The sequence below is a fragment of the Pelodiscus sinensis genome, chromosome 1, assembly GCF_052426305.1.
Source record: "Pelodiscus sinensis isolate ZL-2025 chromosome 1, ASM5242630v1, whole genome shotgun sequence".
NCBI lineage: Eukaryota > Metazoa > Chordata > Testudines > Trionychidae > Pelodiscus > Pelodiscus sinensis.
In genome coordinates, this window is record NC_143052.1 from 221163965 (window position 1) to 221191225 (window position 27261).

The 27261-nt window shown below is 42.1% G+C and overlaps 1 protein-coding gene across 4 annotated transcripts in view; it reads right to left on the reverse strand.

Annotated features, from left to right (window-relative positions):
- Nucleotides 1–27261, reverse strand: part of SHROOM2 (shroom family member 2) — a 186634-nt gene that overhangs the window by 8731 nt on the left and 150642 nt on the right. For 2 of the 4 annotated variants that reach the window (XM_006120196.4, XM_006120195.4), the window contains exons 6-9: nt 17437–17514; nt 15798–16556; nt 7948–8499; nt 5567–5735 (exon numbers count right to left, since the gene is read on the reverse strand). In XM_006120196.4, coding sequence (XP_006120258.3) covers nt 5567–5735; nt 7948–8499; nt 15798–16556; nt 17437–17514 — 1558 coding nt within the window. The remainder of the gene's footprint in view (nt 1–5566; nt 5736–7947; nt 8500–15797; nt 16557–17436; nt 17515–27261) is intronic. The other 2 variants (XM_025183134.3, XM_006120197.4) reach the window with 1 other exon arrangement.

Consider the following 27261-nt stretch of genomic DNA (forward strand, 5'->3'; position numbering starts at 1 on the left):
CAAAATAAGCACTGACAGTTTTGGGAACCATCCATAATTCAGCTCCCCTAACAGAGGCCAGCTATATCTTAAAGCCTAACAAAGAATACTTCCGAAGTCAAACATATGGATTATTTGGACTGGCTGTGTCCTGTTTTGATTTAACAGTCTCAGGTTAGGTTAATCTGTACAGGGGTTATCTGTTTGTCTGGGTGTCCAAAAGATTAAGGTAGTAAGCAGTTTTACACATTCATGCGCTACCAACTGATTAATCTGAAGGATTTGATTTTTTTTGTTCCCTCCTAAATGCAAATGGAGTTGGATTTGGATTAACTGGGTCAGGCTGCTGTACTCCTGTTTTCTAGGATGCCATGCAATTTAATCATTCTATTGTTTTATGATAAAATGCATTATTAAAGAAAGTTATGCTCTGTTCTACACTGCCCTGCTAGAATGACTTAAATGAGTCATGGAAGAACCGCCCTTAAATGTCAGGAAAGTAGATCTGAATACATGCACATAGCCTCTCTTCTAAGGCTGTCAGTAAACACATCAGTTTTGAGATGGACACATATCCATTGGGAACTGGATTGAGATGATTAACTCTTTCTACAAGACCCGGAAAACGACTTTGCACTCACTACTGACCTTTGTGAAACATGAAACCTATAAACCAGATTAAAAACTACATATCCCATTAGTAATTCACTGAGCTGTAATGTCTCCTTGACATCAATTACAGTTTTGAAATGGGGGTGAACTGCAGCTCCCAAGTTTGCTAGTGAAGACCAGCTCAAATGGACAGAATCCTTGTTACTTTGAATACTAGCAGAAAAACTGACTGGAGCCTGGTTCATTTCACTCAGAAGCAGCTTAGCAAAGCAAAGCTATCAGAGCAAACAGTGGGCAACTTGCGGCCTGCAGATCACAAGCGGCCCAGTGGGGTTCTATGCGTGGCCCATGAGACATTTTGTTTACTGTTGCCTGTGCACAGGGTTGCCAGATTCTTCAGATTTCCATCTGCATTTTTTTCCCCTACCAGTTTTACTAAAGTGACATTCACGTAAAGCAAGGACAAATGAAGAGAGGTGCATGCTGACTTCACACAACATTGACTAAGAGCCATGCGTTCCCTCTGCATCCAATTAAAGTACTGCTACAGTTCAATCAGCACCCCCCACAACTTGCAGGTACACGAGCGCAATCAGACTAACTACTCTATCCCAGGAGACAGTCTTGCATACAACAATCTTGTGGCTCACTGAAATGAAGGAGAAGTTACTCATGCTGCCCCTCACTAGCCTAGGTAGTCTATTGCTAGAGTCCTGCAATTCCACGGATATCCGCTTTATATCTGTGGGTATCCACATCCATGCATGTGGATGCGGATATCTGCAGTTCATTTCTGCAGAGGAGGATACAAATTTCATATCGAGAACCTGGCAAATTTACAGATATCCGCTTTATAGCTGCGGGTACGCATATCCATGGATGTGAATGCGGATATCTGTTAATCATTTTTGCAGCAACAGCTGAGGATACCAATTTTGTATCTGTGCAGGGTTCTTCCTCTTGCTGTATTAGCAACAGAAGCAGTTGTACAGGCAGTCCCTGGGTTACGTACAAGATAGGGACTGTAGGTTTGTTCTTAAGTTGAATCTGTATGTAAGTCGGAACTGGCATCCAGATTCAGCCGCTGCTGAAACTGATCAGTTTCAACAGTGGCTGAATCTGGACACCAGTTCTGACTTACATACAGATTCGACTTAAGAACCCCAGGCATCCCCAAGTCAGCTGCTGCTGAAACTGATCAGCAGCTGATTCCAGGAAGCCCGGGGCAGAGCAACTCTGCCTCGGGCTTCCTGTAGTCAGCCGCTGGTCAGTTTCAGCAGCGGCTAACTTGGGGACGCCTGGGGCAGAGCAGCTGGGGTGCTGCTGGGTTGGTCAAGTAGCGTGGCAGCTCCTCGGCGCTACTGGACCAACCCAGCAGCACCCCAGCTGCTCTGCCCCAGGCGTCCTGATTCAGCCACTGCTGAAACTGATCAGCAGCGGCTGAATCAGGACTCCTGGGGCAGAGCAGCTGGGGTGCTGCCGGGTTGGTCCAGTAGCGCCAAGGAGCGGTGCTGCTGGCTCCCCCAGCAGACCAGGGAGACGGGGAGCAGCTTTTCTCGCCCCGGAGGAGGCGGGCGGCGGGACCAGGTGTCCCGCTGCTCCAGTCCTCCGGGGCGAGAAAAATCCCCGTTCGTTACTGCGGATCCGACATAAGTCGGATCCGCGTAACTCGGGGACTGCCTGTACTATCTCTCTGCAGGCCTAGGAAAACATCACTGCACTGGGTTTACTTTTGTGGGTTTGTGCTATGTTCCCTGCCTCATTCCACATTATATTCTTCTCTAAAAAGACAGTGCCACGAGTAGATTTTTCAAACCCAAATGTAAAGTCAAATCCATTTATATTTGTGCTAATCCTATTGTTCCTCAATGACTTTACATGACCTGAACATTTAATTTATTAGGGAGATTGTTTCTAATTATTTGTAATAGATTTGTGCAATTTCTCTACATAAAATTCCCACCAAACGCATCCTAACTTTCCAACATTTTATTCTAAATAAAATAACAAGACAACAAGCATATTGCTTCACAGATTGCAGCATTGCAAAACACAGACTGGTGGGCGTAAACTGGTCCTGGAACATCCACTGTGAATCCCAGACTGGACTAAGCCATGATTTCCTAGAATAAAACTGGTGAGTGTCAATGAATTGAGAAACAGATTCCAAAGCATGTAGTAGTGTCTCTTTTAACAGACTGACAAATAAATTATAATATTCAAGCTTTCAGGATGCAATAGTTCCTTTTTCAACAGTCGGCTGTTATGTGAAATTGGACCATTTTATACATCTTGGCAGTTTTGTAAGGAAGGCTTGACCTATTTACTGTGATTTGCATATACTGCATGACGAGCTCTAAGATGAAAGCCTGCTGGATTGAGAGCTCACATATCACTGCATTCAAAAGAACAGATGGGTGAGTAAACATGAACGTGTCTATCACAGACATGAGAGAGGGAGGGTATCTAGTAAATCTATAAATGGATATACTTCTCAGCCTGTACAATCTGTGTTAGTGGCGTGAGGGAGGTGATGAAGGGAAATACATTTTTCATTTAAAAAGACATCACTACAAATAAAGGACATTTTTGACTTATAAGTCTGTGGATTGCAGCTTGTTGGTTGGGTCGATGAAAAATGTTTCAAATTCTAACTTAAGCACTTTTTCCTCAGACAATATGACCAGACCTTTTTTTGCTGAATCAATTAAAACAAAAAACAATAATTGGCAGGTAAAAGGAATCAAGAATAATTAATGTTCTTCTTTAGTTTAGTAAATTGCTTCCAATGGAAATGGATTACTTAACATATCCGAACAGTTCTTAAAAACAATTTCCCTTTTATTCACTTAAAAATCATTCCTCCCAGGGTACATTTAGATAAGTGTTTCTTAAATTTTTTAAGATCAAGGAACACCAAACAATAACTTATGGGGAACACCGAGGATTTTTTGTTGAGGAAAAAAAAAAGTCGGGGGAAAAAAGAGTCGGGGGGAAAGATATTGAGAAAAAATAAAAAGGTCGCCTGCCCCTCTAAGAGTGGCCATTTTGAATTTTGTTGTTCTCCGTGGCACACCTCCGACTGCCTCACGGCACACCAGTGCGCCACAGAACACAGTTTAACAAAAACTGATCTAGACTGCTTTCCTCTTTCAATAGAGAAAATGCAAATGAAGCTCAAAAAAAAACCCCTTTTTTGAAAGAACCTGTAAACCTCATTTTTTGAGGAATACAGGTTCTTTCGAAAAAGGTTTGTTTTTTTTTTTCCATGGAAAAAGCCACGTCCAGACTGCATTTTTTGGCGAAAAGCCTTCCGCAAAAAGGGTCATATGAGGATATGCAAATGACGTGCAAGAATATGCTAATCAGTGCTTCATTTGCATTTCCTCTTTTGGAAGAGGAAAGCAGTCTAGATGTACCCTCAGTCTGGATTACTGTATTGAAGGAACACTGCAGGTTGATCATGGTGGTTTACATTCACAAAATGAGATATCCTGGAACTGAAGGCAGCTCCTCTCCTGGTATTTGGAATGTAAAATCCCATTTAATCAGTTAACCTGTTAAACAGCAGTGGACCGGGGGGGAGGGAAGGGAAATGGGCAGGGGAGGTGTGTGCGCTCCAAACATGCTGGGATAAGGGCCCTCTGCCTGAGGTGTTGTGTGGCAGGCCCGTCCCCCTCATCACAGACATGGGCTGCTCTAGCCAGACTGGGTCCGCCACAGGCATAGAGTACTCTGGCCAGGCCAAATGCCAATTAACTGTAACCGGTAAGCCTCACCTAGTAAGGGTGATGCTTACTTGTTAACCAATCAACCAGTTAACCATTCACATTCCTACCCTACTCCCTAAGGGTACGTCTAGACTACCGTGTTTTGTCGACGGAAGTTTTGTCGACAGATACTGTCGACAAAACTTCCGTCGACAATTTGCATCCAGACACATGGAGTTCTGTCGACAAAGCAAGCCGCTTTGTCGACAGAACTCCGTAGTCTGGACGCAGTGTTACAGGCAATAACACCTTCTGTCGACAGAGTTCTGTCGACAGAAAGTGTTATGCCTTGTAAAATGAGGTATACCAGCGTCGACAAAACCACGGAGTTCTGTCGACGTTATGTTGACAGAACTCCGCGGTAGTGTAGACGCTGGTATTGTTTTGTCGACAAAAGTCCACTTTTGTCGACAAAACTAGGTAGTCTAGACACACCCTAAGTAAATAAAGTTAGAACTAGACCACTATGAACACAGAAACAGATAGCACTGAATAGCACAATAGACAATTTCCCTCAGTTTCTCATGACTTGGAAACAAGGTTAAAATCTATCTGTGCCAAACCGTAAATGGAGTTTGGTGTCAATCTAACAGAGCTGAGCTGCTACAACCACCACGCAGATTCTCAGGACTGGAATACTATGCAAGTTAAGACTAAGGTGCTACAGGGCTACATGTGCTTAGGGGGCTGTGATGTGTGAACTGCCTATCTAGCTCCAACCAATGTTATCAGTCTCATGAGTTCACAAGCAGTAAAAAACTCACAAAAAACAAAACAAAAACCCCAAAACAAACCAATCAACCAACCAGACAGAAGGCCCAATTTTCAAAACCCTGGAGAAGTCCAAGGGCCAGTTGATTTCAGTGGGATTGGTGCATGCTCAGCAACTCTCTCACAAAGCACACTTCTCTTACAGAAGTGGAAAGGTGATATTCTCAGGCAGAAAGGTTTTACAGAAACAAAGACAAACATACACACAAGGCTTTTAAAAATAGGCTTGTCTATCTAAAGTTAGGTTTTGAAGTCCATAGTAAGAAACAAAAATAAACAACTTGATCTTTTGAAACTGCTAAGCCCCCAGAAACTACCACTGGCTTAAATTCAGCCCTCTTATTTAGATACTTAATTGTGGATTTAGCAGCCTAATTTTAGGCATCCAGGTTTGAAAATCTTATTTAACATTTAAAAGTGCAAAACTGTGTTACCTTCTTTTCTGACAAGTCATGATCCAGCTCATCTTCAGAATCCTCTTCACTCTGCTGCTCCTGCATGTCCTTCATTTTAATCAGCAATTCTGCTTTTGGTACGGACGTGCTGTAGTAGGTGGAATTAGTTGTCAAGGAGATGGCAGAGGGCATGCCCTGCTCCTCTTTCCTGGTAAAAAGTCATAACTTTAATTAACTGCCTGACATCCTGAGCACTGAAAAGAAAGAACAGTCTTTCAAACCCACCATTTTGCCAAGTAAATGGACTGTTTAACGGGACAATGATAACTATGGAAACAATGCAGGGTCAAATGTGAAAGGAAAAATTGCCACACTGGAAGTCACAATAATTACTTATCAATCTAGGCTTTTAAAGGAAACTAGTAGCACTTCCATCTGGAAGCATTTATTATCAGTCTGTCTTTTAATTGCACTCTGTATAACTGTTTAAATCATCATTTACTGTTGTTCTTCACAGGCATTGGCATGAAGGCAGAGTTTTGGTCTACACCTGTGCTCTCACTGGTTAGTGAGTCAATCTTCTGGTGAAAATGCAACAGATCACACTTCATTTTCTCCATTTTGAACCTTAAAGATCCAATTACTTTAAGCAATACTCTCTTGACTAGTAGAAAAGTGGTCATTCTGGGGATTTTAAGAAATTATAATTACCCGGGAAGCAGAGTAATAAAAACAGAAATATATTTGTAATGATCAGCAATACCAAAAATACAACAGCTGATGAAGCAATACTGAATTTAGGACACTGTTTAAAATTTATAACTGGTCAAGACAGTGCTTTAAGAAACTTAAATTTAAAATCATTTTCTTCTCTATTTTCTGTCTGAACTCAACTAGCCCTTGAATGGAGGTAGAATATTGTATTAGCTCAGTGGTGCTCAACCTGCAGGCTACTTGTGGCCCAGTCAGGACACAAATGTGGCCCATGTGACATCCTCAGGGCCATACTGGTAGATGTGTGTGTGTGCTGTGTAGATGCACAACTCACAGAGAGCTGCATATGCAGCCCATGACAGTAAATAGATTGAGAACCACAGGATAAGATAACCCTCTATTTAATCCAGTATGGCAATGCCTGTGTTCCTAAGCATGCATGATTTTTGAGTGCTCTGGCAATCCCCCGATGCCCTAGGTCCAGAGACCAGGTATAACAAACAGAGTGACAATGCAAGTTTCTGTAGAACTCAACACTGAGGCTTCAAGCTGAGCAATCGCTCACAAGGATGACAATAAATATCAACTGCGATGAACAATTTTGTGATGTCAGCACCTGTCGACCACAAAACAAAACGACTTCGTAGAGAAGCCTTCACTATTAATGTGAGAGAAACCTAAACAAAATTTGTCTCTCACAGGCTGAAATTTGATGCAACAGCCTTCAAGTTCCACTTTAATAAACAATATAAAGACCTCAATGCCATTATCTGTGAGAAAAGCTGGAAACTGTTTTTAAAAGTTCCCATAGTGCAGGGATGGGGAACCTTTTTTGGGGTAGGGGCTGCTGACCCACAGAAAAATCAATCGGGAGCTGCACACAAGTGTAACAAACAAACAAACAAAAATCCTCACCTCACTGATGTGGCCCCCAACTGAGAAAAAAGACAATCCTCACATTCCCCTCCCATACCAAAGTCTAGGGGGGGCCAGCCTAGTAGATTTTGTGTTCTCTAGTCCTGTGGTAGGGCAGCAGGGGGGCTGGAGTGTCTCTGGGCTTGAGATTCCCCACCTCCTGCCATAATGTATTGATTATATCCACTCTTCGGACTACCAAATTCAGGATTATTAGGAAGAAGGTTGTCATGTTAGGATGTCAGGATTCAGGTTTGCCACTCAGAGATCTAAGATCTGTGTGATTCAACTGCTTTTTTGTTATATATTTTATTATTCTGTTCTCATGCTCAACCAGGTGATAGTGGATTACTTTGACGGAGTTTATATTTTTTTATATTCATTTGAAGTTTTCTCCTCTATCTATACACCAGATTGGGTGGTTTTAGAGAACTTTGTAAAGCCTTCGAGAAATGTGTTATGATAAAATTCTAATTGCTTCTTCCCCAAATCCCTTATGCGATTGTTTGGCTTTTCCAAGTTTGGTTTTGGTGCAATGTAATAAATATTTTACACGATAACTAATGTGTAAAGCGTTTAACATAGATACATTTGTTCTCTGCCATAGGACTCTAATTTTTGCTCCTGTGATTATAGATCTGGTCAGTAAATGACACTACCAATAATGCCGTTTTAACGGGAAAACCTAAAAATTAATACTATGAAGCAGGATCCTTGAATGTTTAGGGAAAAACACAAAGTTGGACAGCAACAGGGTAAGGGTTGCTGGTTTCTGGAAACACTTAACTCACTTTTCCTCTGCAATTTTTGGAGAAGGAACTTTTGGTAGGAGCTTTCTGCGTTGTTGAGCTTCTTCTAAGAGGTGTTCATCTTTAGGGAAGATTCCCACCATCAGATCCATTGTAGTTTTTATTTTCACATTAGGATCCAAAATATCTGCTAGAGATTTATCTTTTCCCACAATCTCTCTGGCTAGCTCCTCCGACTTCCAGTCTTCAAAGGTCTTCTCTTTGGCTTTCACATAGCTGATTACAGGAATGGAGGCATCACTGTCCTTCAAGTTGTTTTCAACTGCTTCAGCTGATTGCGATTCAGGAAGTTTGGCTTTGCTCTCAGGCTCTGGTTCTACACCCCGCCTTGTGTAAGCACAGAAACGAGAGTAGGATTGCTCAGAAGTACTGAGTGTTTTAATCTGGTCCTTCTCTAAACCACTAGGTAAGGCAGGTGGCTCCATGGTGCTCACAAGACTCTGGCGACTTTCCTTCTCTGCATTGCTCTCAGAATGAACTATCTTGATGGGCACCATTTTTACTGTTTTATTGTTGTCTATCACTCTTTCAATTCTGGAAAAAAAAGAAAGGCAAATTAACTGTATTTTTTTTTATACTGTATTGATTTTAATCCACAAAAAGGTGTTTGTATGCTATCAATGTTCAATTTATTAATATGAGGAAACCTCTTGCATATCACATCTCAAACCTCAATTTAGGGATCTGCCTTTCTTCATACATTTTAAAATTAAGCTATTCCATGTACAGGCAGTCCCCGAGTTACGCGGATCCGACTTATGTGGGATCCGCAGTTACGAACGGGGATTTCTCGCCCCGGAGAACTAGAGCAGCGGGACGCCTGGTCCCGCCGCCCGCCTTCTCCGGGGCGAGAAAAGCTGCTCCCCGTCTCCCTGGACTGCTGGCGGAGCCAGCAGACCAGGGAGACGGGAGCAAAGCGGCGGAGCACCCGGGGCCAGACCCGCGGCCACTTCCAGATCAGCTGGAAGCGGCGCGGGTCCTGCGGGGTGCTCCGCCGCTCTGTTCAGCGTCTCCCTGGTCTGCAGACCAGGGAGACCCTGAACAATGCGGCGGAGCACCCGGGGCCAGACCCGCGGCCGCTTCAGACCAGGGAGACACTGAGCAGAGCAGCGGAGGACCCGGGCCGGACCCGCAGCGCTTTCAGCTGATCTGGAAGCCACGGGTCCGCCCGGGTCCTCCGTGGCTTTGCTCAGCGTCTCCCTGGTCTGCAGACCAGGGAGATGCTGAGCAAATCCGCGGAGGACCCGGGCCGGACTGCGGCACTGATCTGGAAGCGCCACGGTTTGGCCCGGGTCCTCCGCAGCTTTGCTCCACGTCTCCCTGGTCTGCTGGGGGGGGGGGGGGAACGCAGCTAGTGCCCCCCCCAGCAGACCAGGGAGACGTGGAGCAAAGCCGGGGGCCTGTGGTAGAGCAGGTGGGGCACTGCTGGTTGGTCCCGCAGCACCGCTCCTTGGCGCTACTGGACCAACCCGGCAGCACCCCTGCTGCTCTGCCCCAGGCATCCTGATTCAGCTGCTGATCAGTTTCAGCAGTGGCTGAATCAGGATGCCTGGGGCAGAGCAGCTGGGGTGCTGCTGGGTTGGTCCAGTAGCTCTGAGGAGCGGCCGCGCTACTGGACCTAGCCAGCAGCACCCGAGCTGCTCTGCCCCAGGCATCCCAAAGTCAGCCGCTGCTGAAACTGACCAGCGGCTGACTACAGGAAGCCCGAGGCAGAGTTGCTCTGCCCTGGGCTTCCTGGAATCAGCTGCTGATCAGTTTCAGCAGCAGCTGACTTGGGGACGCCTGGTGTTCTTACCTTGAATCTGTATGTAAGTGGAACTGGTGTCCAGATTCAGCGGCTGTTGAAACTGATCAGTTTCAGCAGCGGCTGATGTCAGTTCCGACTTACATACAGATTCAACTTAAGAACAAACTTATAGTCCCTATCTTGTACGTAACCCGGGGTCTGCCTATATACAGATCTCTAGTATTAGATTCATACTATACAAAACATGACTTTTCTACAGGCTACAGGGCTGAAAGTACTTAAAGCTGTCTTTGAAACAGTCCAAAACATGTTTATGAAAAATGCAGGTTTTAAAAAAGAACTTGCATGTAAAACACAAGTCTCATAATGAGAATCTAGTTTACCTTTGCATAAATTGAAAGAAAGGGAAAGAAAAAAAAACAGCTATTCAAAATAGATGAATTGTATGGAATTCTGCATTGTTTTGTCAGTGACAGCCTATTGCAGGAACCCTTCAACACATACTGCCAGCGCTAAGCTATCTTGTGCTTAAGACAAGATACTCAGTTAAGAACAGGTCTTTTTTAATGGAAAGTTAGATTTTAAATTAGAAAATGACATGTTAGATAAATAGCAGCTCTGTTAAGACTACTATAGTGTGCGCGCTGAATGTACAATATAAAGCCAAAATACAGATGGAGTGGTTTCAAGTTTGAAGAAAGTTTAAAATCATTGCTCTAATATTGTGGGTTTGGAAGGCTTAGACAAGCAAAGGAACACTGCTAAAATATCTGGTTTCTGCTGGGTTGCTTTCTATTAGATTAGTGACAGACATACACATATAACTCCTTAGCTATATGTGTGGGTGTGTCCCAAAATTAAAAATTAAGCTTACTGTACTTTCATGGAGAACAGAAAATAAGTCAATATTGTACTACTCTTGCAGTAGTAATCTATATAGTTATATTTGTGTCTGAATGAATATACAGACTATATTACACACATTCACCAACCCCTATATGAAATGACATACGTAGGTAATATTTTGACTATAATGCAGATGCAATATTTTGAGAGCTAAAGAGACTTCTTCTTGAAATAAGGGGGAAAACCACACCTCAAATCCTTCTCCAGTAAGGATCTTTTCACATGATCAGTAGTGTTCCCTCTAATTGTTATGTCCATGTATGGAATGAATTGTGTTATGGGTGCCAAGAAGGAGAAGATGTGTGACAGATCATCCCCATATTGGCGCCCTAACAAAATTCATTCTGCACATGAACAATCTATGGTGGTGGTGGAGCTGAGGAGCTTGGGGGTGGGAGAGGGCTTTGGGTTGGGGGGATGAAGGCTCAGCTAGGGGTGCATGCTCTGGGATGGAACTGGGAATTTGGGGTATAGGAGCAGGCTCTGGGGTGGCACCAAGAGATTTGGAGTGTGGGAGGGGACTCAGGGTAGTAGGTTGGCATGTGGGATCTGGGTGGGAATTAATGTGTGGGAGGAGAAGAGTGTGGGGAGAAATACAGAGGAAAAAAAATCAGCTATAGAGAGGGGTGACAAAGGACCTGAAAAGGCATTGACTGGATGGGATCACACAGAAGGACTGCAGGAAGCTATCTTCACTGCTTTTTGAGTGATCAAGAACAAGGCAGAAGCAGGGTGGGTGGGCACACAGCAGTACTTCTGGGGGACTTCTGCAACACTGCACAATGCAGAAATGGGCTGTGGAGATGTTGGCCGCTACTATGGGTTGCTGAACCCAGCAGAGCCCAGCTTACAAATAGAAGGAAAATGCTGGAGTATAGGAAGATAGGAAGCCGAGGCAGAGAGTGTGTCTGGGTCAGGGAGAAAGGTGTGGCTGGATTTAGGGACACCCAGAGTACGGGTTTGCATCTCTGATCATCTTGGTTAAATCATGGATGGAACTATCCTCCATGAATTTATCTAATTCTTTTTCAACCTAGTAACGTTTTTTGCCTTCATGCATCTTCAAGAAACGAGTTCCATAGGTTGACTGAGCATTGTGCGATGACATTTTTCTTAAGTTTTTTTTTTAAATGTGCTGTTTATTAATTTCACTGGATGACTCTTGGTTTTTATATTATATTAAGGGGTACATAACGCTTATTCACATTCTCTACATCATTTGTGATTTCATAGACCTCTATCATGTTATTTTTAGTAGTCTCTTCTCTAAGGTGAATACTGCCAGACTATTTAATCTCTCTTGTTCTGTGTTCCTAATATTTTTTGTTGACCTTCCCTGTAACCTTTTCAATTCTAATACATCCTTTTTGAGATGCATACTTCATACTGTATTCAAGGTGTAGGTATGCCATTGACTTATAAAGACATCATATTTTCTGCATTTTTGTCTATCCCTTAATGAATGGTTCCTATCACTGTTCATTTTTTGGACTGACACAGCACATTGAGTAGATGTTATCAGAGAACTACACATGATGACACCTAGAGCTCTTTCTTGAGTGGTTACAGCTAATATAGACCCCATTATTTTGTAAATATAAATGGGATTATGTTTGCAATATGGATTATTTGGCACTTAGTAAGTATTGAATTTTATCTGCCATTCTGTTGCCCAGTCAAAAATAAAACAATGTATAACATTAGAGCTGACAAGTTCACTCAGTCCTACTTCTTGTTCACTCAATTTCTCATACAAACAAAAAATCTCAGAGGGGTAGCTGTGCTAGTCTGTAAATATAAAAACACGTAGTTCTGTGTAAGAATGTTAAATTGCGGTTAATTTACTAGTCGAGTAGTCGATAGAATTTCCATTGACTACTCGACTTGTCGACGTACATTTCAAAGAAGGAATGTGGAAGTGCCTAAGAGCCCCCACTGCAGCCTGGGGCCATCAGGCAGTCCTGCTAACTCCGGGCTGCACACAGGCGTGCCAGCTTTGAAATGTACAAGAAAACAGTGTCATGAGCTTTCATGAGTAAAATTCACTTCATCGAATCCGACTCATCTACCCAGGAAAGCTCTTGACATAATATATTTTTGTTAGTCTCTAAGGTGCCACAGGACTACTCGTTGATCATACAAATAAGTTTGGTTACATTTGCAGGAGATAATGGTGCCTGCTTCTTGTTTACAAAGTCACCTGAAAATGAGAGCAGGCTTGGCATTGTTGTAGCTGGTGCTGTAAAATATTTACACACCAGATGTGCTAATATTTTAAATGGCCCCTTCATGCTTCAACCACCGTTCTAGAGGACAATGCATCTATGCTGATGCCGGGTTCTGCTTGATAACACACCAAAGCTGTGCGGACCAACACAAACTCGTTTTCATCCTCAGAAGCTTGATTTTCTTTTCTGGTGGTTTGGGTTCTGCAACTTCTGAATGAGAGGATTCCTCTTTTCAGACTTCTGAAAGCATGCTTCACAACTTCCCCCCCAAGATTCTGTAAGGCACATTGGGGTCTTAATCCTTGGGTTGAGTGCTGTAGCTATGTTAAGAAATTTCACATTGGTGCCATCTTTGTATTTTGTCAACTCTGTAGTTGAAGTGTTCTTGAAATGAACATGAGACAGAAGTATGTAGCACTTTAAAGACTAACAAGTGCTACGTACTTCTGTCTTTTGTTTCAGCTAGACCAGACTAACACGGCTGCATCTCTGTCACTATTTGAAATAAACATGGCATCATTCAAGACTGCTATAATCAGGCCCAGATTAATGCACGGGCTTTATGGGCTGCAGCTCAGGGCCTCAGGCTAAAGTGGAACCCACAAAAAACATCTCTGAGCTGCCAAAGTCCAGATTTTTTTGTCCCCCTCCCTCCATTAGCCTGGAATCTGGGCTAATTAAAGCCCCTGAATTAATCCAGCCCTGCCTGGCAGGTGGGGGGGGGGGGGGGGAGGGGAAAAGGGAGGGGCGGGGAATGGTGGTCAATGGGAGCAGCCATCGTCGTGCTTGCAGGTGAGGACAATGTGTGATGTCACCTGCTCCCCCAGGGCCGCAGCCAGGGACATGCCAGCAGCTTCCAGGTGCAATGTAGGGCCAATGGCAGGCAGGGGAAAGCTCCAAGCCACTGCGCGAGTGCCCCCCCCCCCCCCCCATATGTGATCATTTTGTTTTAAATTAGGAAAAAAGACAACTATACAGGGGGTCCACATAATCTAACAGATGCGGGACCACAGAAAAATGAATTAAACTAGATCAGAGCAAGAGACAAACAATTCTCTTCCAAGGAGTTCAGTCACACATTTAATTAACGCATTATTTTTTAACAAGCATCATCCACATGGAAGCATGTCCTCAGGAATGGAGGCCAAAACCTAAAGGGGAATATGAATATTTAAAATATCCAGCACTTAAATATCTTCCAATGCCTGCTGAAACAACAACCTTTTCTTACTTTCAGGTAACAATGTGAGCAAGAAAGCAGGCAGAATTACCTCTCGCAAATGTAAACGAACTTGTTTCTCTGAGGGTATGGCTAGACTGCGGGTTTTTTTGGGGATACTGGAGGTATCCCGAAAAAAACTCTGCCATGTCCAGAGAACGTGTTTGCTCTTTCACTTCTTTTTGCGGAAGAGCAAATGCGCTCTTTCTAAAGCCCCTGTATTCCTTGTTCGACGAGGAAGAAGGGAGCTTTAGAAAGAGGGGTTTTTCCAAAATTTGGAAATTTCTAGATGGGCCAAATTTCGGAAAAGCCTCTTCCGACGAAAGTATTGGAAAAAGACTCAGCATTTTGCATATATTTTTGCAATAGTTCGTCACAGTCTAGACGCACCCTAAGCAACTGCCTGAACAAGAAGTAGGAGTGAGTTGATTTGTGGGCTCTCGAGTTTTATATTGTTTTGTTTGTGTGTGCAGTTATGTAACTAAAGAAAAAGTTACCTTTGTAATTTGCATATTCACGAAGAAGAGATTGCACCACAGTATTTATATGAGGTGACCTTAAAAATACTCTTTCTTTTGTTGATCATTTTTACAGTGCAAATATTTGTAATAAAAATAATATAAAGTGAGCAGTGTACAATTTGTATTTTGTGCTGTAATTAAAAGCAATATATTTTAAAATGTAGAAAAAAATCTAAAATATTTAATAAATTTCAATTAATATTCTATTTTAATAGTATAATTAAAACTGTGATTAATTGCAATTTCTTAAGATCGAGATTAATTTTTTTAGTTAATTGCATGAGTTGACTGCGATTGACAGTCCTAATTAAAATGTGACGCCACTTATTAGCAATCATCAGCATGCTGACTTAAAAACTTTTATTTAACCCCCCCCTCCCCAAATTTGTAATTTGGAGGGTAACAAAAAGTGTACAGGCAGTCCCCGGGTTACATGGATCCAACTTACATCGGATCCCTACTTACAAACGGGGTGAGGCAACCCCGCACTAGCTGCTTCCCCCCAGCAGACCAGGGAGACGCGAAGCTAGTGCCCCCCCCCCCCCCCCCCCAGCAGACCAGGGAGACGTGGAGCGGCTTTTCTCAGCAGACACCTCAGCTTGAGAATAAAGGACTGAGGGAAGTGAGGTGTGGGAGAATAAAACTGAGCTCTGGAGAAATGTTTGGCTAGAGTTTCCCCTACAATATGTACCAGTTCCGACTTACATACAAATTCAACTTAAGAACAAACCTACAGTCCCTATCTTGTACGTAACCCGGGGACTGCCTGTACTTCATATGTAAGCTTTTGGAAGAGGTGCCACCTAAATCAACACAATTTTTCTTGTACAATAATTTTAGCTCCCTGCATCCAGTAAATTAGATACTTCCCACAGGTAGGGAAAAAGTCATCCCATTTAGATAGTTTATGTAGAGGAAAATCCAGTTAAGATTTTAGAATGGAGTAGGATTTCTATTGATATACTGTCCCATAGCGCAAACAGACCAGTTGAACGATTCCAATGGTATTAACTGAAATTTCAAATACGATTTGGATATTTTTGTAACAGTTTCTACTGCGCTACAGAAGACAGGCTGGAAAGGTTCATATGGAACGGACCTGAAGGAGGTTTCTTCGTACTTCTTCACTAAAAGCAACAGCCAATTTTATTAACAAAACCTAACATGGGGAAAGGGCTTCTAAAAGGCACATAACTGTAAAGGCACATTACCTTGCTGGATTCTCATCCTGGACAGATACAGGAGGCTTGTCAGTCAGCTTCTGTGGAGCAAACTGAGGTGAAGGGGACCTTGATGTCTCCATTGCAGGTTTCTGAAGGTAATGATGCTTTGCAGACAACACAGGTTCAAATTTAAGCTGTGCTTTCTCTTCTAAGTGCTGAGACACATTTTCAGTGGATGCTGTTTGCCGAAGCCTCTGAGTCTGAGTGCTGTTCAGTTTTCCATTGAATGCTGCAGGACTCTGAGTGAGAGAGGAGTAACATGTAATTACCTCACCAGAGCGGGGGGAAATGGATTGTATGGGCTTTCTGGATACTGCCAGCAGAGATTCTGAAGAGGTGCTGAGTGATGGGGATTTGTCCTGGCACCTGTATTTATTATCTCGTTTGGGTGGGGGAGGTCTCTGAGGGGCAGGTCCACGTTTCTTGTTCAGCAACGTCACCTCTGTCCACTGACTTTCCTCTCCTCTGCTCTGTGGCAGACAGGATTGGTTCTCGTGCAATGTCGGCGGCTCAGAACAAGTGAGATGGGGCAAGCTGCAATCTTTGATTTTCTCATTCACGTTTTCTTGTGAGTATCTGTAATCACTGGGCAATGTCCCAGACCTTCCCCGACTCTCCTGAGACAAGACAATAGGTTCTCTGGTTTGAGATGGTCTAACAGATGCCTTCCATTTGTGTCCTAAATTTTGGTCCAGCTGAGCCCTTTGTTCTCCTGTGTTATCTTCTGGGACTCCTATATGAGCCTGCCTAGAAACACAAGAAGAATCATTACTTACAGAGCTATTATTTCCTCCTGTGTATTGCCATAGAAATATTGGGAAGCTTGGGGACAGATTATATTTTCCACATAATATTAACTAACAGCAACAACCTACTTTAAAATATATGTAATATTGTATTTCTAATGTAATGTGATGAGCCAAAGCACAACATCCATCTAAATTAGGCTATGTTGTGTCGTGCAAAGTGACATAACGTTGAGTTAACCTGAGGCACTACTATGGCATATTTGAACATGCAAAAGTATTTTCTTCTAATTTTTATGTGAATTAAAAGAATGGTTTCCTTGTATAGCCTTCAACACTCAATTAAAATTGATTTTAATTTCCAACTAAGCAGAGTCTAATTAAATGCAGATTACCATACAAGTTCTCTGTATATTGTTTTAAAAAGGCACACTAGACATCATAATGCACAGCCCTTCATTCATATAGCAAAATTAACATAATTGTGGAAGTTAAATTTGAAGATAAAAATTACCAATGTACAATGAATACATATTGACAAAAGCATCACATTCACTTGTACTGATATGGTGAAGGAAGAGGGGGGAAAGGATGTATTTTAGAAACAGAAAAGACAGACTCAATATTTTGGATCAAGATCTATTTTAGGTTTAATACATAAATCAGATGGAGTCTTTGTCCCTACAGCATGAAGTACTGCTGTGGCCAACAAGTCCTCTCTCATCTTATACAAATGGTTTTGTTTTACTCCAAGTCTATATTTCTCTTTGCTTTGTAGTTGCCATGTTGAAGCAACTCAAAGCTGTTGTCAAGCAGAAGAGTACAGACAAGTTGTGCTCACCACAGAAAGGCAAATCAGAAAAGAAAGCGAGCAAAAGTACCTCTGAGACCCAGAAAGAAGGCAGGTTTGTTCTCTGCTTAGGGGAGGCTGAAGAGACACTGTGAGCTTAGAAAAGAAGCTGCAACAGAAAAGTAAAAGGCTTCAGAGTACATTATTTCATTTTTGCCACTGATGGTTTTATTATCTGTATCTGGAAATGAGACTGGGCAAGTATAAGAGGGACTACGAGTTTTCTTTAAAAAACACAACTGGATGGTTTGACCAATGAAACACAATAAAATGAAATCTGAAACCAACAGTTACACTGCCACTTTATCAGTCTAATGATTTCAACATGATTCTACAGTGGAAACCTCTCATTTACTGCAGGTATCACTTCCACAGGCATTACAAATTAGTACATACTCATAGAATCATAGAATACTAGGACTGGAAGGGACCTCGAGGGGTCATCGGGTCCAGTCCCCTGCCCTCATGGCAGGACCAAATACTGTCTAGACCATCCCTGATAGACATTTATCTAACCTACTCTTAAATATCTCCACAGATGGAGATTCCACAACCTCCCTGGGCAATTTATTCCAGTGTTTGGCCACCCTGACAGTTAGGAACTTTTTCCTAAAATGTCCAATCTAAACCTCCCTTGCTGCAGTTTAAGCCCATTGCTTTTTGTTCTATCCCCAGAGGCCAAGATGAACAAGTTTTCTCCTTCCTCTTTATGACACCCTTTTAGATATCTGAAAACTGCTATCATGTCCCCCCTCAATCTTCTCTTTTCTAAACTAAACAAACCCAATTCTTTCAGCCTTCCTTCATAGGTCATTTCTCTAGACCTTTAATCATTCTCGTTGCTCTTCTCTGGACCCTCTCCAATTTCTCCACATCTTTCTTGAAATGCGGTGCCCAGAACTGAACACAATACTCCAATTGAGGCCTGACCAGCGCAGAGTAGAGCGAAAGAATGACTTCTCGTGTCTTGCTCACATCACACCTGTTAAAGCATCCCAGAATCATGTTTGCTTTCATTTTTAAAAGGCAGCTTAAGATATGCTTATTTCTATTTTAACTTCCACATCTCAGAGTTTTCCTACCACCTCTCTCCCAAAGTGCTTTACTTTAAAAGAGAGGGTGGAAAATCGCAGTATAGGCAATATAAAGATCATCCATTATTAATTTTTTTTTTAGTAAGGGATCTAATCTCCATTTTTCCATAAGGAACACTGAGCTTTGTCCCTTGGACCAAGTACATCATATTGGAAATGTTATGTTGTGTCACAACATGAAAACTCAATAACTGAATCAAATAATCACTGTCTACTCACTGTGCTATCTCGAGACAAAGTAGAAAAATTCAAACTGCGTGGGTGCCATTGCACATTTTGTTCAACAGCTGAAGATGCTGTTTTCCCAAGCAGATCACAGTGGGAGGTAAAACAATGACTCAGTTACCTAAGGTTTGTAATGCTGATAAGCGTAGTACTATAATTCTGTTCTTGTATTTTACTAGGATGCCCTAACATAGGATTCTTTCCTTCTAAGCCTGATAAAGCTGACAGTGTCAGAAAGAGACGAAAGGCTATTTCAAGCAAAAAAGGTCATTCCAGGCATGACAAAGTAGGAAATTTAAGTAATATCTGTCTGAAGCCTATTCGTGCCTCAGTTTCCCTATATGCTACACGAGGGGTTGGCAACCTTTCAGAAGTGGCGTGCCAAGATTTAACGAATTCACTTCTATTTACAGGTCTTTGTGCCGGGGTGAGGAGGGGGCAGGGACAGGCTGGGGCAGGCTGGGTATGGTGACCATATTTACTGAACCAGCTGTAGTTAGGGTTTAATTTAAATTATGAAACAGGCTAAGCATTTTAACTTTCTCATGTTAGTTTATCAAACTTCATTTTACAAAGTAAAATATTAATTTATGTCCAACAAAAAAGGTTTCAATGTTTTCTTTATTTATGGCAGGGGTAGGAAATATTTTTTTTGGGGGGGGAGGGAGGGGACTGACCCAGAAATAATCAGTTGGGGACCACACAAGTGAGAAACGAAAAAACTCCTCCTCAAACCCCCAAACCTCACTGATGTGGCCCCCAATTGAAACACCTCACTCCTCTGGTGCTCCAGCCCCACAGGGTGAGGAGAAGGGACAGGGAGGACTGAGGTTCAGGGTTTCCCATAGGCCAGATTTACTTTTCTGGGGTTCCGGAGTTAGTGGATTTTATGGACCCCCTTAGGCTCTGGGATAGCGACAAAAATGAGGGGTTCAATGTGTGAGACAGGGCTGCCAGTGAGTGGGATAGGGATGGGATGCAGGATCTGGGAGGGAGGTGGGATGCTGAAGGGGGAGAAGTTGCAAGATTTGGTTGGGAGGTAAGGTGCAGAAGCAGATGCGGAGTAGGGTGTCTAGACAGGTGGAGGGAGCAAGAGTAAGGAAGGGTGTAATGTGTGACCAGGAGAGAGGGTGCAGGACCAGGATAGGGGTAAGGTGTCTGGCCAGGAGGGAGGGTGCAGGAACAAGAGAGGGTGTCAGAGAAAGCTAGAGGTGTGGGGTTTTGGCGCGGCTGGGAAATGCGTGAGGGGGATTGGAGTTTGGGGGTTTGGGCATGAGGGGGGACACTTACCTGGCTTTATGCCCTCTCGCAGCAACTGCCGTGGCCATGGGTTGGGAGTTTTTGGAGGTTTTTTGCTTCTCATTTGTGTGGTCCCCAACTGATTATTTTGTGGGTCAGTGGCCCCTGACCTAAAAAAGGTTCCCTACAACTTGGTGGACTCTGAACAAACTGAAATTGACTATGCTTTAGTCTTTGTTCCTCTATGCCAGTTTAAGGACTTCCTCTGCTGTTACGAGAGGTAAGAGTAAGCCAGTGTGCTGCTCTGGTGAGATGCAGCTGGCAAGCTGGGGCGCTTGGATGCAGGAGACAGCAGGGTGTGCTCCCTACCGGGTTCTCAGGGCTTCCTGCAGGCTGCTGCATTAAGCAGCATGCAGCCAGGCATGGTGAAAGGGGCTGGCTGCGGGTACAAGTCTCCCATACGGGACTGACCCTGCCACGAGCCCGACTGCCCCGGTACCATTTTGGGAAGGCAGGGAGGGGGTGGTAGTGGCTGTAGCTGCATGTACCAGGGACTCTGGTACTCTTCTTCCCTTTCCCCTGAATATCAGGGAGAGAGGGGAAAGTGCACAGCATGTGTACATTCCGTTCACTCCCAGCTGCTGAGGGGAGGGGCACAGAAGTAATTCACACATGCTGTGTGCTTTCCCTTAGTCCTCTGATAGTTCTTTCCCCTCACTTTTGACTGTCTCATGAAGTGTTTCATCACATAAATAAAGGGATTCTAATTGGGGGAAAAGCCCATGAAATAAATATAGTTATTGAAACTACTTTGGAAATACCAAACAGTGAAACGAGTAGTTGCTTATGCAACTGAAGATTGTTAAAATGATGCCCACTCAATCATTGTTAAGGTTTTGAGAACACAGCCACTACAATCCCAGGTTTTCAGTCATATACAAACACTATTACGGGCTCAAACTTGATAAACAAAATCTATTTTTTTTGTTTTTGTGCAATTAAAAATTCAAGTGATGTTTTAAACTTAAATATTGCACCAAGAAAAGGTGATCAGGCTTCGATGGCATTTTCACGCTTGTTATTCAAAAATGACATTTTAGAAGGTTTTTTGACAGTACTATGGGTCTATAATGCATTTAGCACAATCTTCAGAAGTTTCATAGCTGGGGCACCTGTGCCAGTGCTTGGAACTCTGCACCTTACAGGGCTTGGGCCCTGCTCCTTCCTACTGAAGCCCTGAGCAAGGCAGAAGCCTGAGAATCCTCTCCCTACTAGGCAGAAAGCCCTACCAGGGTTCCCACTAAGCTGTGTGGCTGCACAGCTGCCTAATAAGCCTTGAGTTGGGGCTCAGGGCTGCATACACAGAGTGCTGTGGGCTGGAGGAGCATTCTTTCCTCCACCCCTGGCAGCTCCCTCAAAAATCCCCAAAAGATTCAGGGCATGATTTTCTCTTCACACTACTCTAGGCATAGTAGAGAACATAACAGTCACACTGGGTCAGACCAATGGTCCATCTAGCCCAGTATTCTGTCTTTGACAATGGTCAATGCCAGATGCTCCAGAGGAAATGAACAGAAAGGGTCAATTTCAAGGTGCCAAGAAGCAGATGTAAGTTATATTTAAAAAAAATTGTGTATTTACTCTTTGTTAAGGACCCTTTTCCCAACTACAGTGGAATGACTTTAGTGTAAATGAGAATCACGCCCTCGTGTTTGCATTATGCCTGAGCCAATAACCCTTATTCAAATATAGTCAGATCTTGCAACACTGACTTAGACAATCAGAGTTTCCCTATTGAGTTCAACAGAAACAGCGCTCATCTTTTAAATAATTGCAATGACTTTAATATTCACATTAGTAAGGGCTGCACGATTAGGCCTATGAAAAATAGCAAAATTGTTCCTCTCCTAGGTAACTGATGGACAGATTGATTTTTTTTCTACTCACTTGTGATTCCAGATAGCCCTTTAAGCTCTCTGATTTATTTTTATTAACATAGGTCATAACATAAAGGTACAGTTGCATACAAAGAAAAAAAAATCAAAATCACAGCATAAGAGGGTCCAAAGATGTGAATTACATGCACAGCTGCAGTCAGTCTGCAAAGTCTATATTGAACTTGACATGCAAATCAGAACTTTATCTACAGGTGCAAGTGAACAGGACAGAGTGAACTACCAAGCTGACACATTTATACATCCAACAAACATTTGTGTTTTAAAAGTCCTGATGAGATGTTCTTAACAATCCTTTGACTTGGGCCACAATTAAGGCTTTGATAAATAGTACTGTCAGTCTCCAAAATTAATTGAAAAGAAAAAACATATTAAAAATGTTACAACACAGATAACTTAAAGGATGTTGCATTTCCAATTGGTGGGATAAAGCAGTGGGATTACATATGTACCTTTATGCAAAGTTTATGTGAAAGTAAATACACATTTGAAAGTGGCACACAGGATGGTTATAGGAAAGGTAGCTGCATTCATCACGGTGAATAATTTATATTTGGGGAAGGTGTTCTCATGCAAAACATGCTAATCACGTTACCCTGAAGAGATCTGATCTCACTGTTCAGAAAGGAGGAAAAGAAAGAAAGCTTCAAGCACCAGAGGAACGCTGTGGCAAGAACCTGCAAAGTGTTATGTTAGTGTAAGTACCAAGAAGTACATTAAAAAGAGGCAGATTTTAAAACTTTAATTCCTCTGTTGAAAAAAATACAAAATGTGCAAATTAGAATGGTTTGCTGCAGAGACCAAATTCAGAGAAACTTGCAAAGAAAACTGTAACCACCACTGGAAAATTCACTTTTTGTAGACCAAAAAAACCCTCATCATACAATGAAGTTAAAATAATTTTTCCAGCTACCATGTGGAACAATAGGAGACACGGAGATTTTCAATCCTTTGATAACATGACTGTAAAGTTACTGCTGAGTTACTTCTTAGTGTACAATAAAATCTATTTAATCATTGTACATTTTAATGACTTAGGGAAAAATAAAATTCCAAGCATTTCAGTTATCTAAATTTTCAAAGCAAAAAAGAACTAACAGTTCTAATATTACCATCTTAAAAACAGCTTATACATACAAGTTGACATACATAATTTGCCTCCATTTAAGCCAATGACCTATGGTCACCTTATTTATCCACCATCAATCACCATCATAAAAAAATTCATACACTAGGTCATCTTCAGGCATGAGAGATCACTTTTCTCCCCAGGATACACTGCCACCGCTGGAGAGTTGCTGATTCTAGATATCCCTTGATTTAACAGTAATTGTTTGCAGCATGTTTTCCATAAAGGTTCTGGGGCTTTGGAATGCATTGCCACCCACAGAAAGAGTGCTGGCTTTGCAGGGCCCATTTGTTTTATGTGGCTTTTGCGAGTAGTGAGGGGAGATTGATATACAGGTTGAAACATGAGGATGCTGGCATTTGGGTAAGCACTGTAGCTTGGTACGAGGTTTGAGCCCATAGTACCGTGTTGGTGTTTTGTAATTCTAACGAACTGACAGGGAACTTGGAGCCTGGGGATGGTTGCTTTCTACTTAGCCTAAAATTGAGAGAAAATAAATCAAATCGAATCTTGCAGCAATAAACCTCCTGACCTAGAGAAAGGAAGAAACTGATTCCTCTAGAAGAAATTCTCTGCAGGTGTAATGAACCGTGTCTAAATCTTGACATGGCATTGGACTCTTATTTAAGACACAACTCCTTTTCCATATCCCATTTTAACAGATGACCTCTGTAGAGTAATTTCAGAAGTCAATGCTAGGAACTCTGCTTTCAATGGTCACTGGCAGAACGTTCTTAAAGTTCCTCTGGATCTTGCTTTTCTTGATTGTCCCTTAAAGCCTAGGCAAGCATTTGTTCATAGATTCACAAATTCCAAGGCCAGAAGGGACTACTAGGATCATCTAGTCTGACCTCCTGTATAACACATGCTATATTTATAGGGTTACCAAGATGATTTCAACAAAAATACCAGACACGCTTGACATTACATCACAATCTACATTACATCTTATTTAGAAAATACCGGACATTTATATTTTCTCAATTTGTTTCTCGAACAGAAAGCTCAAAAACTGGACTGTTCAGTTTAAAACCGGACACCTGGCAACCTGAGCTATAGAACTTTGCCCAAATAATTCCTAGAGAACAGCTTTTAGAAACACATCCATTCTTGAGCTAAAACGTATCCACGATAAAGAATCCACCACAACCCTTGGTTCAATTAGGCTTTTGGTTCAACACTGAGTTGACTCTATTCTGGCTACTATAAGATTAGTTGGATGCCTTAGATCACATTTAGGAGTACTTTTAAGCATTTGTTAAACAGTGCCTGGGTGTTATGTAAAATTTGCCAGACAGACAAGGTGAATAAAAATGAATTAAAAAAAATCAGATTTTGTATTTAAATTGGATTGTTTTAATTTAAATTGGGATTTTAATTTCTTTCTTTTAAAATCATCAATAAAATATAAAATTTCTCATTTAAAAATAACAGTTACAATTCAATCTTATCACAAACATGCTATACAAACACTTATATGCTCATAAAAATGAACTAATGCCTCTGGTCTGCCCAGCCTAACAACCGGCTTTTGCTCCTTGAAAATTCTGGGCTTTCAATTTCTGTTGGTCTGCTAAGAAACATATGCAAAGATAGTCATAGCGTGAATAGGATTGTTTTTGTTCTGTGCTTATGTGGTAGTGAATCTGCGTCAAGTTAGTTAAGACATTCTGATTCTAGTCAGCAATATAAAGTTATTCATAAAGTACATTCTAGAGTCAAACAATAAAATGCATGCACAGGATACAGCCTTATCCTATGGTTACTTCACCAGAAGCTTTGCCCTTGTGTAACAGCAGCCTCAGTGCTTGGTGTTTGTCATACAGAGGAGGTTTTTTTTCCCAGATAAAGCAAAACTTGAGATACTGAATAGAGACTTAAAAATTAGAAACTATTGTTTTACGACTTCTAAAGCATTGTCACTTTGGGCATGGCTACCAGTCTATTTGTTCTGATAAAGACAATAGGCAGTAAATACAGTTGGATCCAACTCACCAGAGGTGGACCCAAACCCAAAGCAATGCAGACATCCAAATGCGGTGGGGGAGAGGAGGTGGCTCACTATGAATAGGTTCTGAAGAAGATTCATATTTTAAAGCAGGAATCAAATGAACTGGGAAGTTTTTTGGAGCTCAAATTGAGGAAAAGAAATCCAAGCGTAAGAGGAGCACAAAAGAATACTGAGGATAAAAGGCAGCACTTAGAAAGGTGCTTTGGAAGAGGTAAAAGGAAATGAGAGCATTAGTGAAGTGAAACACTGAAAAGTGAAGATGAGAAATACAGTTAAATGTAGAAGGTGGGAGGAGGCAATGAAGGGAAATGCAGAGGGGAATGACATGGTCAGAGCGATGAGAGAGGAAGAGGGTTTTTGCATTTGATTGATGAAATGGGGGCAGATTAATTTACTGGGAGGCTAGAAAGATAGACATTGTTGTAATTATGGCCAGAATTTCATTACCCTTCTCACTCCCATAAAAGACTCTCTTCAGTGTGAGATAATAAACGTTTATCGATAAACTAATTATTCCTCCTGACTCTAACATGGACCCATATTTGTGTTCTAATAAATCTTATTTTTAAAGTTTTTGCTGTTATATTGTGGACTGCTCTCTCCATGCTCGAGCCTTTGACTGGAGGAGGACAACAGATGACAATAAAACTATTGTGAAAAATGTTGCTGGGAAGGGACAGACAATATTGGATCAAGAGATACAACATTAGATATGTAGCAGTGGAAACACTGGGTTGCTTCATGTGTCACAAGGCACAAAAACATCTAGGCTAGTAAATCAGTAATAGCACACAATTTGATTCATACCTTTAAAAAGGTTAGATCCCAAGATCATTACTATAGCAGAGGTTTATAGCAATAACCTTAAGAATGCCCATCAGACTTGACTGAGAAGCAGTGTTTTGCAGAGAGGATCAGAGAATGCAGCAGACTCATTCTGCAGCAATGCTAGCCTCTTTGTAGCTGAATCTCTCCATGAATTCTTTTGTGCTGATCTGCTAGGGCTGGCAGGTGATTTTCTGTTAAACATTAATAGGCAACGAGAATATTCTGCAACAGTTAAGTATGACATCTGATCCTACAGAGTAGTCATCAGTGTAGTAATGTGCAGAGCAGGAGGAAGAACTTGAATCTTGATATGAAATCATTACAAAATACAGGTAGCAAAGTGCTTTCCCTCAAATATCTTCTCTCTCTCCCCCACCCCCCCTTGGTAAATTTTAACAAGTGAACTGAAGTGAAATTAGGTTTTCTGTTTTTACCACTTCAGCCACTGGATTTTCATACCTCTCCTGTTTTATAGTTATTCCATACATCATTAAATATACTGAGCTCAAAACAATGACAGCAGCAACTATACTTATTCCTTAAAAAAAAAAAAAAAAAAAAAAAAACTTGATGTATTTCATTCCATACCAGGACTTGCCCATTTTAGTCGAAGCTCCATTATAATGCTACTCAGCAGGGCCCTGATTCAGCAAAGTATTTAATCACGTGTCTCCCTTGAAGTGAGGCAGTCAAATCTATGCTATGTTAATTACACAGCTGGAGTTGACATATCTTAAATTGAGTTTCCACATTGTCCATACAGCAGGAGGCTGATGGGAGTAAACACTCCCACCAGCTTCCCATACTCCTTGTAAGTATCAGAAGTACCAGTGCCGACAGGGGTACCCTCTGAATTCAATTTAACAGGTCTTCATTAGACCCACTACATCGAACCCAGATGATCAACTTCTGCAGTGTCAATCTTCCGCACAGCATAGACATAGCCTTACAGAGTTAGGCTGCCATAAACTGTCTTAGGTCAACATAACTCCGTAGTGTTGAGAAGCCTCAAATGTAATTCATCTGAAAAGAATTAGGGGGGAAAATGTTGGATAAGAAAATAAATGAACATGCATGTCTTGGACATGAGAAAAAATATTAGATATAGCGATGTCAGCGTGTAGTCAACTACATGATAGCCAATAAATCCTGGGCTTGTTGGTTAATCTTATTGACTACACATACCTCATCCCCCCACTGCGGGGGGGGGGGGGATGACGGAAAGCAGACTCCCCACGAGCACCGTATCCACGGAGCTGCTTCCCCTCCTCCCCCTCTCCCATGCTGCTTCCTCTGATAGAAAGGCAGCAGTGTGGAGGGTGAGAGGGGCAGGCAGAGCGGATATGTTTGGGGAGCCAGCTTTTACATGTGCTGG